Here is a 13,420-nt window from a genome sequence, read left to right as displayed (position 1 = left end):
ACAGTTTTATACTACATCTATAGGTACAACTATTTAATACGTTTCAATTTATATGAATTAAACTTTATGAATTTCTAAATTTAATTCCTATAAATGATATGCAAGTTTATGCTCTTATTATTATTATTATTATTATTATTATTTATTTTTATTTTTTCTAATTGAATAAGTAAAGGGTTATAAGAGAGGATCATTCCTACTCCTGAATCCATGTTCTATCAAACGATAAGTTGCAAAAAAAGATGAGTTATATCAAACGAGGTTATGAACTGTAGTATTATTTATAATTTTAAATATTTATACAAATAATATTTATAATTAGATTGATCACTTATTTCACTGATTGTCTTATGTTTAAGATGACCAGGATAAGTATTAGAATATTATCTTTAAGAATCATGTGTTATCTAGCCTAATGAATTTTGTTTCGATTTATCCATTACAACTGCTCTAACAACTGATCGAGAATATATTATGAATATATAAAATTATAATTGAGATTGCAATGCATGTTAATTTAATGTGAATGTAACTTTTCTTTTCTTTTTTTTGCTTCATTTTTTTTAATTTATAATTTTTAGATTTCGTTCATCCATGTTAATGAAGATTTTGTTTATTTTATATTTATTAAAAAATGTTTTGTTTATTTTGCTATGTATTTATTTCGAATGTTCAAAATTATATGAGCTTTATTTGTATTAGAATATAATAGGTCTTATATTTTACTTCATTTGAATGTTTTATGGGATTTTTTTTTTCTTTTGTGTGATTTATTCAGATTTTCATGCATTTTTGGAAAAAAAAATTTCTTCTCTTCTTAAGAGCAAAAGAAGGAAAAAATTTATTTGATTGTTGTAGATAAAAGGAACATAAACTCTTTTGAAACACTTAATACATAATGAAGCATTGAACTTGATGTGAGAGAATTTATTTGATTGGCTTAAATGTTGAGCGAATTGTTTTTGTTTATTTTACTTTATATATTTTTTTTCCTTCTAAATGTTCAGAATTTATGAATTTTATATGTATTAAGATATAATAGGTATCACACCATGAGTTCTTTTTTTTTTTTTTTTTTTTTTTTTTTCTTTTGTGTGATTTATTCAAATTTTCATGCATTTTTGGAAAAAAAAATTTCTTCTCTTCTTAAGAGCAAAAGAAGGAAAAAAATTATTTGATTGTTGTATATAAAAGGAACATAAACTCTTTTGAAACACTTAATACATAATGAAGCATTGAACTTGATGTGAGAGAATTTATTTGATTGGCTTAAATGTTGAGCGAATTGTTTTTGTTTATTTTGCTTTATATTTTTTTTTCCTTCTAAATGTTCAGAATTTATGAATTTTATATGTATTAAGATATAATAGGTATCACACCATGAGTTCTTTTTTTTTTTTTTTTTTTTTGACGAAATTGACGATAACTTTCATTGAGAAAAATCAAGACAGAGCAAAAAGCTCTGTGGGTACAATCAAAAACAGAGCATAAGAGCTCTATTGGTACTATCCACATAAAGCCACCATCTCATGGTTTACAATTAATTTGATGTTGGCAGGGATTACTCCTTCCTATGTTCTCTCCTTAGCATAACTGAGAGCATCCTTTGCAAGTATATGTGCTGTGGTATTTGCCTCTCTGCAGATATGTGAACACTGTCATCGACATAACGCAAGGAGCTCCGCCCTTATATCCTCTATAAGCAGCCCCACTCTATTATTGTTGGGGGTTCTGGAATTCAGGGCATCACACACCACTTTTGCATCACCCTCCAGCCAAACTTTATGAAATCCCTTTTCCTTGCAGAGTTTGACCGCATAGAAGGTAGCCATTGCTTCAGCCACTGTAGGTACTACCGTACCCCTACTGTATAAACATTGTGCTACCCTCACCTTCCCTTCGTGATCTCGCACGACAATGCCCAGTCCAAAGCACCCTTTGGTAATATCCAACGCCGCATCATAATTGACTTTCACCCATCCCTTAAGAGGTTGTTTCCATACTTTGGTACCCTCCTTCTCTGTTTCATTAATTTGTAATCCCTCCAGTTGGTGCACTGATGATAAGTCTTCTATGGCTACTTTTGCCTCACGTACAACATCATCCGGGTGAGAAAAAACCCCTTCATGGATGAGCTTGTTCCTTCGAAACCAAATCTTACAAGCAATTGCCACAAAATGTTTAAAATCAACCTTATTGCACTGCTGGAAAAAAATCTTCCGCTAGATGGAAAAACTCAGATTCCATGCAACCTTGCTTCTAAAAACTCTTTTTGCTAGCCTCCCACACATCCTTCGCAGAAGGACATTCCCATAAAATGTGGAAGAGGGTTACAGCTTCCAGATTGCAAACTGGACACCACAGCTCCTTAATAACCTTACGCTTGGCCAGATTCTCTCTTGTAGGGAGAAGATTTTGGCATCCCCTCCACATAAAAATTTTTCATGCATTTGGAACATTCATAGACCAAATTCCATTCCAAACCTTGCGATCAATTCCATTCCAAACCTTGCTATCTCTTCCAATCCGAACTTTCAGCCTTTGCTTGATTTTCTACCTCCTTTGCCAAGTGGTAGGCACTGCATACAAAAAATTCTCCCTTGGCAGTACCCCTCGATATTTGGATGTCCGGCTGATTTGTTAAGCTAATTGGTATGGATTGGATTGCTTGTATCTTTCTTCATTAAAAATCTACTTGAGAAGGCTTATATTCTACCATTGTAAGTCTTACTCTAGTAACTCACTTACCCTAGCCTTCTTGTTCAAAACAGCTGTAGGAGATTGGATCTTGTACGTAGTCGTAGGGCTATCAATTTTGACACGACCCTACAACCCGACACGAAATTAGTGGGTTTGGGTTTACATTAAACAGGTTTGGGTCATAAACGGGTCGACCCATTTATGACCCGTTTATGAGTGTCTGGCGGGTCGTGTCACGGGTCAACCCGCCAGACCCGATTAACCTTCTTTTCTTTTTCTTTTTTTTTTTAATATATATATATATAACTTTTAGCCTACAAGAAAAACCAAAAAAGTGAAAAACGCATACTCTCCTCCAAATCCAGATCGACTTCCAGGCACCTCTAGAGTCCAGACCCTCTTGCGAGAGTGAAGAGTCCAGACTCCAAATCCAGACTTCCAGAGTCCAGTCCCCGATCGGCCTCACTCCTCAGTCCTCACGCAGCCACACCCACACCACCGCCACGCCACTGCCGCTCCTCTTTCTTTCTCCAACCTTTTCCATTTTTCCTTTCTTTCTCCACTGCCGCTCTCTCTCTTGCCGCCCCTTTTTCTCTCTCCAGCTCGCCGCTCTCTCTCTCCGCTCACTGCCGCTCTCCCCCTCTCTCTGCTGCGCTGTCGACATTGCACTGCCGCTCTCCCCCTCTCTTTGCTGTTTGGTTTTTGTTTTTTTTTAGCAAAAGCAGTCCAGGCTCCCTCCGGCAAAGCAAAGCAACGGAGCTTTTGACAGGGGTCTCACGGGTCGTGTCGGGTGACCCGTGAAAATACCCGTGTCGTGTCGTGTCGGAGGGTCTGACCCATTTATTAAACGGGTCGTGTTTGGGTATTATGTAAATGGGTCGCGGGTACCCGCTGGTCATAAACGGGTCAACCTGCGGACCCGTTTTGCTAGCCCTACGTAGTCGGTATTGGTAACCCTTTGTCTCTCCAGATTCAAACATTATTCCCATTTCCAATTCGCCATATCAAACCTTCCTTCACAAGATCCCCCTAATTAATTATACTCCGCCAAGCAAATAACAATTTATTACCCAAATTCGCCTCAAGTACCGTACAATTCGAGTAATATTTTACTTTCATAATCCGAGCCACCAAACTGTCCCTGTTCTCCTATAATCTTTAATATTGCTTCGCAATCAAAGTTTTGTTGAAGCAGTGAAGATCTCTAAACCCCATCCCTCCTTATGCCTTTGGTGTTCCCAGTCTCTTCCAACTCATCCAATGAATTCGAGATTCATTTGATTGGTGTCCCCACCAAAACTTTTGCATCAGTGAATTGATTTCCAAACATAGGGTTTTTGGAAGCAAAAAAACGCTCATGCTGTATGTAGAAATGGCTTGTATGGCCGCTTTAAGAAGAATTTCCTTGCCTGCTTGGGACAAAAATTTGTGCTTCCAATCTTGTAGCCTTGACCAAACCCAATCCTTTATACTATGGAATGCGCTAATTCTTGATTTTCCCACTAGAACAGGCAATCCCAAATACATATCGTACCGTTTGGAAGATGTGATCCCTGCTACTCTCAAAATTTGTTCTTACATCTTCGTGGGTGTATTCCGGCTAAAGAAAATTCCAGTTTTCTCCTTATTCATTCTTTGCCCTGATGCTTGCTCATGTGTTTAAGATTCCTGATAACCAATCCCAATGATTCAAATCCGCCTTGCAAAATAAAAGGCTATCGTCTGCAAAGAATAAGTGATTAATTCAAGGCCCGTATTTAGAAGTTGGAACATCCATTAGATCACCCTTATCATCTACTCTTGTCAGTTGAGAACTCAGGGCTTCGGCACATAGAAGGAATAGGTAAGGGGAAATGGGATCCCCTTGCCGAATCCCCCGTGTAGACCAAATTTTACCGTTAACCCATACAGAGTAGTTTGCAGTTCGGACACACATCATTATTAGCTTCACCCACTCCCTTGCAAACCTCATCTTGTACATAACCGCCTCCAAAAAATTCCACTCTATCTTGTCATAGGCTTTGCTCATATCTAGCTTAATAGCCATGTATCCTTTCTTTCCGTACATGCGTGCATGCATTATGTGGAGGAATTCATATGCCACCAAAATGTTGTCTGTAATTAATCTCCCCAATATGAATGCTCTTTGATTCGGGGAAATAATTTCTGGCAATAGAACTTTCAACCTATTTGCAAGCACTTTGGAAATAATTTTGTAGAGAGCATTACAAAGGCTTATAGGTCTATAATCAGAAACACAAGCAGCAATTGTTTTCTTCGGTATAAGCGATATGTAAGTGAAATTCAAATCTGTATTATGAATACTAGAATTAAAAGTAGTAAAGATCGCTTGGCAAACCTCATCTCTTACAATAGGCCAATTCTCTTGGAAGAATCTAACTGAATACCCATCCGGCCCTAGGGCCTTCACGGGGGACATCTGGAAAACAGCTTCCCGAATTTTGTCAGTAGTGAATGTCTGAGTGAGGTGCTTGTTTATTGCTTGAATAATTCGGCCTTCTACTCCTTGGAGGCAATGACTCATATCTCCTGTTGGTTCCAAAGAGAACATCTTGCTAAAATATTTTATGAAGGCTTGTTGGATCTCCTCCTGCTTGTCCCACGAACAGCCCATGCATCCGCAATCTTGTCTATCACATTTCTCCTTCTCCGTTCATTGGCACATGCGTGGTAGTATTTTGTGTTCCTATCTCCATTCTTCAGCCACAATTCTTTTGATTTTTGCTGCCACCTTATATTTTCATGCTCTAACAACATATGGATGTCCTCTTTAAGGAGACCCACTTGTTGCCCATCATAATCGTCCTCTTCCCTTTGCAACAAAACCAACTGTTCAGTTTTCTTCTTTATCTCCAATTCGGCTGATTTTAGTGTGTTGTTATTCTAGAGGGTCAACTCCTCCTTACGAGCCTTCAATCTTTGGAACAAGAGCTGCCACCTACTCCCTTGAGAAGCCTACACCCGCCATACCTTTCTAATGATGGCTTTGCACTCCTTATGTAAAGCCCAATGAGCCTCATATTTAAAAGGACGTCTAATTCGCCGCCTTCCAGTTGGCCCATGCAAACTCCATATGATTGGAGCATGATCAGAACTAAGGTTTGCTTCCACAGACATTGATATATACCTTCGGATATTCTGCACACCACGAAGCATTGGCCACAACTCGATCAAGACGTTCTTGCATGAATTCCGCATCTTCCCTTCCATTATTCCATGTAAATTTTGGCCCCTTGGCTCCTAGATCTGCTAGGCCGCAAAATTCTAAAGTATTTCTAAAAGCTTCCATCAAGCCCCTTGCGTGTACTGCCCCACCTTTTTTCTCATCAGCTTTAAGTATTTCATTAAAATCTCCAAAGCGTATCCACGGTTCCGGTGACAAAGAAGCTAGATGTCGCAGTAATCCCCACGCCTCTTGCCTCTTATGCGCTTTCGGATGGCCGTAGAAGCCCGCCATCTTCCATGGGACACCACCGTGAACAGGGTTGATAGTGGCATTTATATGACGCCGGCTAAAATTCTGAATCTCCAGACCCACCTCCTCATTCCAAAGTAATGCAAGACCACCACTCGTCCCGACATAGTCCACGACAAACATATTGCAAAACCCCGTCTGAGATTTTATTCTCTCCATATTTTTTTGGTTTTTTTTTTTTTTTTTTTTTTGTTTCCATGAGGAAAAACATATTGGGCTTCTTGACCTTAATTATTTGGCACATGTCTTTGACTGCCCGAGGCAATTAGTTTATTTGATGAAATGTGTGTGTGTGTGTGTGTGTTTTTAATATTTGGGTTATGAAAAGTAATTTTGAAGGGGCGTGTTCAAAGAAAATGATAAATAATGTAGCAGAAAAATAAATAGTCTATTTATTTTTATTTTATTTTTTGTGGTTGTGCTTTTGATTCCATTTTTTTGTTTTTATTTTCTGTTTTAATTTTTATAATATTTTTTACTTTCATTGTAAAAGTAGTTTTTATTTATTTTTTTATATACGAACGATGGTTGAAAGAAAAAATATTTAATTGACATGTATGCTTCCTATACTTATGAATTTCATTGGAATTGAGAAAAGTATATGGAAAAGTCAATTATATTTTATTATATTAGTATTAACTTTGATTCGGTTTTGGAAATTGTGTTTGCAAGGTCGTATTTAAGGAGAATGGTAAATAATGTAGTAGAGAATGCTAAATAGTCAATTTATTTGTCTTTTATTTTTTATTTTTAATGTAGTTTTGTGCTTCATATTCCATTTTTGGTCCTTAATTGTTGTTATAATTTTTATAAAGAGAAATGATATAATTCATTATATTTTTAACTATATTTTAACCATCTCCATAGTGAATGGATGAATCTACCATTGAATTTGTGTGGAGTCCGCATGAGTTTACAAATCTAATGATTGATATATTGAATTTGTAGGATGAGATGAGAAAAACATCGATGGAAAAAATATTAATGTGAATCATTTCTCTATTTATTACTTATGTTCTAAAAATAGTTTTATTTTTTTTTTATTATTTTTTTTACTTTATAATGCAAAAGTATGGTTGAAAAAAGAAAAAAGAAAAAGAAAAAAAGCTCTATTTGATTGGACTTCCTATACCTTATGCATTTCAATGGTTAGGTTTTTGTTTATGATTTTGAGTAAAGAAGAAAAAGAAATGATAGAATTCATTTATTTTTTTCACCATGATTTAATGAAAATTTTTTATTTTGGGTAGCCAATTAGGTAATTGAATGAGGAGAAGGAAATTAATTAGTGTAATTTCTCAAACTTCTCTCTTTGAAAGTATTTTAAATAAAGTTAGTTTGGGAATGCAAAGATAAGGACATGGAAAAATGACTTGAGCATTTGGGTTGTTGTAAATGGTCTCTCAATATATGCTTTTCTTTTTCTTTCAAGCTTTATAGAAGGGTTTTTTTTTTTTTTTTTTTTTTTTACTTCTGTCATTTATGCATCCACTAACTATTATTATTATTATTATTATTATTTTCCGTTCTGTCATTTTTAAAAACAACCAATGCACTGCACGGGGTACAAGCTCGTTACAATAATATATAAGAAGAGAAATTTGTATCTCAAGGAACATTATTTAAAAAGAAATGCTTATTTGCATTTGGATGTTTATTTCGCGTACACTTCTCTTGAGTTGACAAACTTTATCTACTATTGACGTTTTTTTTTCTTTTTCCCCTTTTAATTAATGTTGGATGGAACTTGCCATCTCAGTGAGGATGTACTGTACAAAAAATGAATGTCAGAATATAAAGAAACATTTTTCTTATTTAAATTATCTTAATAGACAACGGCATAATTTCTTCAACAATTGAAAGTTTCTTGAAAGGACTAATAATTCAAGTCCTTATTTATTGAAGCCAAACAAGTTTGAAAACTAGGTACACGTAGGCAAATTAGGTGGAGGTGGCAACATGCTTGTTTCTGCCGTTGTCCCATTCCTCACAATGAGGACAGTGTCCATACCCCAGCTAGCGTGCCTTTCCAAATGACAGTGCATAAACCATACCCCTGAAAAATATGCATCATCCATGTATTAATACACACACATATATATATATATATATATATAATTAGAATATAAATTAAATAATTAAATTTATTTTTGGATTTGACCGCCGGTTAGCGGATATTGAAACCTAAAACGTATGGCACTGCATAACTGCTTTTCAAATATGGGCCTTTTGGAGATTTTTTTTTTTGGATCTACCTTCCTCTTTTTAGGGCCTATTTTAAATAATATTAAACACCAAAACCAAGTTCTTTTGGTATATTATTATTATTTAGGGTTTAGGGTTTATATATATATAACAGTATGCTGTTAGCAGTTTTTTCCAAGATGTTAGCTAATGGTTATTAGACGGTTAATAACTGCTTGCATGTATCCAAAAAAAAAGAAGAGGGAGATCGAGAAAAAGATTTAAGTACCGGGATTATCGGCAACAAATCTAATGGCAGCCCAACCATCTTTAGGAACTCCGATGGTGTTAACCTCCGGGGGATCACTCAAATTGTAACCATCCGGGGAGGTGGTGTTGTCGAAATTGCCATAACCAGTCCCGACCAAGTAGAAGCTAAAACCATGAAGATGCATCGGATGGTTTTCTGCATTCCCTATGTTTGTCCCTTGGAAAACTATTTCAATTTTTTTACCGTAATCTACCATCTTCACCTTTGTTCCTTGGCTCGGAAGTAGATATGTGTCAGCGGAAACTCCTGTGTAGTTAAAAACAAAAGGAGGATAACCTGGAAAATCATCGTCATAAACCGACAAATTCCTGCATGCAAAGAGCGAAAAACATTTATATTTAGGCATGTATATGTGAGATTCACTTATTTCTGCTTTACAATAATGACAACAATAAAGGGAAATATCTATTATAATGTAAATTAAATGATTAAATTTATTAATTAATCATTAATTTAAGCTTATGAGTTAAGTGGTTATTTTATATGGTATTCGAGTAAAGGTCCTGGATTCGAATTTTAATAGAATAAATAGTTATTTAACATGGTATCAGAGTGTTATAGTATAAATTGAAGGCTCTATTTGTTTTGGCATACAATAATTTTTGAAAAATGTTTCCATATTTTTCGATGTTTGGTGCGATGAAAAATAATGGTCAATGGAAAATATTTTCAGTTTGACCGAAAAAGCTTTAATTTCAGTAAAATGGTTAATTTCCATTTTTTAAAGCCGTAAACCATTTTTGGAGTTTTACCTTTTCATTCTCAAATCAATGGATACAACTTGGACGTTATCGAGACCCCGCTAGGACTTCACTGGGCCATCGTCGGGATCCATTCACGACTCCCTAAGACTCGCGCTTGGGAAATAGCCGGTACTCTATTAGGACTCATTGGTACTCGATTGAGACTCAGTCAAGATATTATCGTAATTTAAAGTTTAATATGAGTGAATGAAAAAATATATATAAAAATATTTGTGATTTTCAGTATGCGTCAAACACCTAAAAATGTTTTTAAGGAAATCATTTTTCAAATAAATGTTTACCACTAAAACATTTTTGAACAAAAAGTATCTTACGTCGAAACAAACATTGATTTATAACTAATATTCATTTATAACTATAAGCTAGCTTGAGCTTTTGATATAAGTAGTGATTTAACAATATACCTGTAGTACGCCTGCAGTATATCAATCGTCGGGGTCACGAAGCTTACGTTGTTTAAGCTAGCAGCTAGCCTATTACCATTGGGGCCATCACACGAAACTTGATCACAAGGCAATTGATTAACAGAAACTGTAATGACAATTCTTTCATCAAATTCTTGTGGAACATCAATCGGGTGCTCGGTACTTGCCAATGATCTTACGCGAGTTGTGAAGTTGTCTGCAGCATCCTTGTCGGTGACATTAGGAAGAGAAGGATAGGGAGGAGAGGATGGAACTGTATAATTGCCTGTATACTTGAGAATCGCTGAAGTGTTGGAACTGTCGAATGGGGCGCTGGAGTCGAAGAAAGGAGTGGCAGCCATGTAATAATAACTGGGTGTCTGGTTTGCTGTGAGCAAGACATCCATTGTTTGTCCTGGTGTTATCATGATGTAATTGGTGGAGATGGGCTTTATGTATGAACCATCTTGTCCGACAACTGTGATGTTGTGTTGTGCGATTCCAAAGAACATTTCCTCGTTCATCACTGCATTTACTATACGGAGAAGATATGTCTTGCCGAATTCGACTGATAGACTGTATGATGTTTCTGCAATATCAAAAATATGATATGGTATTGTATAATACTATATTTCATATCAGGAAAAAGAAAAAGGAGGGAGATAAAGGCAACTAATTGACAAAGTAATATATGATAGAAATCTACAGTAAGAAATTAAGATTTAATAAGCATGGTCCCATGATATTCCATTCTAATAATACCTTGGTAAAATTTGAAACAAGAATAAAATAAAAAGATTGATCGAGAAAGAAAGCTAAGTTCCACTTTGCCAATCAACGAAGAGCAACGTACTCATTGGTGGCTTGGCATGTCATGTTATGGTGGAATTGTTCTACTCCTACTACTTGTTAAAGTAAAGATTAAGTAATTAAATTTACCTCTTCCTATTAGCTTAAACTTTTAATATAACTGGTAATTTAACATGGTATCAAAGCTTAACTAATACCATGAAGAAACTTGTGAGTTCAACACATCTCATAAAACCGGTTCAATATGAAAGGATTGCCCACTCCTTATAAACATGCACATAATCTTGTCCACAAGCAATGTATAATTATTCCTCAACACCCTCTCTCACGTGCATACCAGTATTTTTTCTAGTTCTTGTCACAGGGTAAGTAGTATGGACCCCATTTATCCTGTGATAGGCTTTGATACCATGTTAAATTACTAGTTATTCTAAAAGTTTAAGCTGATAAGAAGAAGTAACTTTAATTACTTAATCATTACTTTAACACTATTATATATGTCATTTCATGGCAGTCTATGGCAGTATATATAAATTATAATTTAATTATTTTGTTACCATTGGAGCAATTATTTGGAAATCCTGGTTGGCCATTGATGGTGTAGGCGTCTGAAGTGGTTGGATCACCGCCAGTTGCCGTGGCATTATCAATTAATTCCTTCACATCTCCCAAGAACCATTCCCCTGCAGCAGCAAGGTGAAAGTTTACATGAATAATGCTCAGCTTTAGAAAACTAGAAACATGACAATTATTGGGTACAAATACGCAATTATACATTTTCTAAGTCGGATTTGGCTTAAGTGCTCCTAAAAAAAAAACAACGGCTAGCTATCTATAATTTATAATTTGTTACCAGAAATAGAGAATACAATTAATTACCAAGTACGATAACTACTTCTTCATCAGGTTGTTGATCATATGGATAAGTGGTTCCGTTTTCAGGTAAAATAATAATGGCGCCATGGACTGTGGCACGTGACCAGTCGCTATGAGCATGCCACCATAGAGTTCCCTCTTCGTTAGAAAATATGACTTCCTGTGTGAAGTTTTTTCCTGGTTGGATGGGGCATTGTGTGATGTTCTCAGGACCATCTGACCAAGGATTTCTAGGTTGCTTCACCCCATGCCTGTATAAATAAATAAAAGTCAAAAAAAATATTTATTTTCTTCAGTTCACATAATCTTGTTTCATATATACTGTTAATTGGTTCAAAAAACTCACGTATGGGTCATTACTCTAAGTTGGTTTATTGACGTTACTATTTGTTTATTGCTCCAAGATATTTGTTTAATTGAATTTGACTTTATGTTGAGTAGTTGTAACTGCATGCATAATGATGCATTTATAATTGGACTTCTACGTTACAAGTACTTATGCATCTTTAAGACATGCGTTACCAAGAGATGACATCAAATTCAATTAAACAAAGATCTTGGTCCGGAGCAATAAACAAGTAGTAACGTCAATATGGTTTGATTTTACATAAAAGTTAATTTTTCTCTCCAACTTGGTTTTTGACTCTGTTCTGTGTGTGTATTTTGTGAATTAGAGAAAGAGAGAGAGGATGAGTCATCACGTACCAATGAATAGTGACACCATAATCTCCATTGTTTTGGACATTAACAAATGCCCTATCACCTTTACGGACAGTAATATTTGGGCCAGGGAACGTGCCGTTTACTACTAGCATACTCTTGCTGCTACACAGCCTTTCGAAATTTGTGTTACCCAGCTGCAACCACAATAATGTATATCTTTATTTAAATGAAATACGTACTATGGAAGAAAAAATCAAAAAGGCAAAAAACATAAACAATATAAATAATTAATCAACACTTTTTCCACAGATACAGACTTGCAATATTTGCATGCATGCAGGTTGGTCTCTATTTTGAAAAAAAAAAAAAAAAATTATATATATGGAGGAAGCATAGAGGAAAGCAAACATACGACAAAGGTGTAGTTGTGGACATCATAAGCCATGGAAAGGGACACCCAATCCAGAAACAAAAACCCTAGGAATCCCAGGATCAAACCCATATTCTTGTTTCCCATATTGATCTGCAGCACTTCTCGCAAACGAAGAAAGGACACTCTTTTAGTCTTTTTCTTCCTTCTGTGTCCATCGCCCAGAGTTTCAAGAGCTACTTATAGACTGAAGTCTGAATGCCTTGCCACCGAAAATATGAAGAAAAAAATAATAAAAAAAGATTTACGAGATAGAAAATACATACGAAAAACATGGGATAAACATATGTGCCTGCTCCTTTTACGAAAAGACGCGGCATTAGATTCACGCCCTGTACGTAGTGTTGGACCACCTAAATTTCATAAAGCACGTTGATTTTCTGGCACTAATTGATACAAGGTTGATGATTGGTTGAGGAAAAGAAAAAAGATATTATACGTGATTGAGACGCTTCGCAATTAAAGTAACTCTCATATAAATTAAAGAAAGAAGAAGAAGAAGAAAAAAATAGTTGTGGCTGGCCTGTCCTACAAATTCGACTTTCTGATCATTTTACTTTTTCTTCCCCGGACCCCAGCAAAGAAAATATTTCTTAAATATAATAATCAAATTAAAGAAAATATGTGTAATTGAGACAAACGATTATGTGACCCTTTTTCACTAATTACTACAAAGGGTTTAATTTTAATGTTAAGTGTTCTTTTAGTCTTAAGTAGATATTACTTTTTAAAAAAGGAAAAAGTATAATTTACTTTTATTTT

At 35.4% G+C, this 13,420-nt stretch overlaps 3 protein-coding genes across 3 annotated transcripts; all 3 read right to left on the bottom strand.

Annotated features, from left to right (window-relative positions):
- Positions 1-1,658: 1,658 nt before the first annotated feature.
- LOC148584676 (uncharacterized) lies at positions 1,659-2,291 on the bottom strand. Its single transcript, XM_088518566.1, has 2 exons — positions 2,253-2,291; positions 1,659-2,156 (listed from the first exon to the last, which is right to left on the bottom strand). The coding sequence occupies exons 1-2, from the start codon at positions 2,289-2,291 to the stop codon at positions 1,659-1,661; spliced, it is 537 nt and encodes a 178-aa protein (XP_088374692.1).
- Positions 2,292-5,286: 2,995 nt separating this feature from the next.
- LOC148584675 (uncharacterized) lies at positions 5,287-6,355 on the bottom strand. Its single transcript, XM_088518565.1, has 2 exons — positions 5,849-6,355; positions 5,287-5,604 (listed from the first exon to the last, which is right to left on the bottom strand). The coding sequence occupies exons 1-2, from the start codon at positions 6,353-6,355 to the stop codon at positions 5,287-5,289; spliced, it is 825 nt and encodes a 274-aa protein (XP_088374691.1).
- A 1,689-nt stretch (positions 6,356-8,044) lies between these two features.
- LOC132184862 (putative laccase-9) lies at positions 8,045-12,793 on the bottom strand. Its single transcript, XM_059598644.2, has 7 exons — positions 12,641-12,793; positions 12,271-12,422; positions 11,569-11,816; positions 11,247-11,372; positions 9,880-10,468; positions 8,670-9,019; positions 8,045-8,252 (listed from the first exon to the last, which is right to left on the bottom strand). The coding sequence occupies exons 1-7, from the start codon at positions 12,743-12,745 to the stop codon at positions 8,119-8,121; spliced, it is 1,704 nt and encodes a 567-aa protein (XP_059454627.2). The 5' UTR covers positions 12,746-12,793; the 3' UTR covers positions 8,045-8,118.
- Positions 12,794-13,420: the final 627 nt, after the last annotated feature.

This window comes from Corylus avellana, chromosome 7, assembly GCF_965113065.1.
Source record: "Corylus avellana chromosome 7, dhCorAvel1.hap1.2, whole genome shotgun sequence".
Taxonomy (NCBI): domain Eukaryota; kingdom Viridiplantae; phylum Streptophyta; class Magnoliopsida; order Fagales; family Betulaceae; genus Corylus; species Corylus avellana.
This window is presented reverse-complemented; position numbering and strand designations above follow the sequence as displayed.

Excerpts from the sequence above, each read along its gene's own strand:
- LOC148584676 (XM_088518566.1), bottom strand. The coding sequence starts at position 2,291 with ATGTGTGGGAGGCTAGCAAAAAGAGTTTTTAGAAGCAAG. Across the intron at positions 2,157-2,252 it reads AAAGAGTTTTTAGAAGCAAG|ATTTGGTTTCGAAGGAACAA; the intron begins GTTGCATGGAAT and ends ATTGCTTGTAAG.
- LOC148584675 (XM_088518565.1), bottom strand. The coding sequence starts at position 6,355 with ATGGAGAGAATAAAATCTCAGACGGGGTTTTGCAATATGTTTGTCGTG. Across the intron at positions 5,605-5,848 it reads GGTGTGCAGAATATCCGAAG|AATAACAACACACTAAAATC; the intron begins GTATATATCAAT and ends TTGACCCTCTAG.
- LOC132184862 (XM_059598644.2), bottom strand. The coding sequence starts at position 12,745 with ATGGGAAACAAGAATATGGGTTTGATCCTGGGATTCCTAGGGTTTTTG. Across the intron at positions 10,469-11,246 it reads TCCAAATAATTGCTCCAATG|AAACATCATACAGTCTATCA; the intron begins GTAACAAAATAA and ends TTGATATTGCAG. Across the intron at positions 8,253-8,669 it reads ATTTGTTGCCGATAATCCCG|GGGTATGGTTTATGCACTGT; the intron begins GTACTTAAATCT and ends CATATTTTTCAG.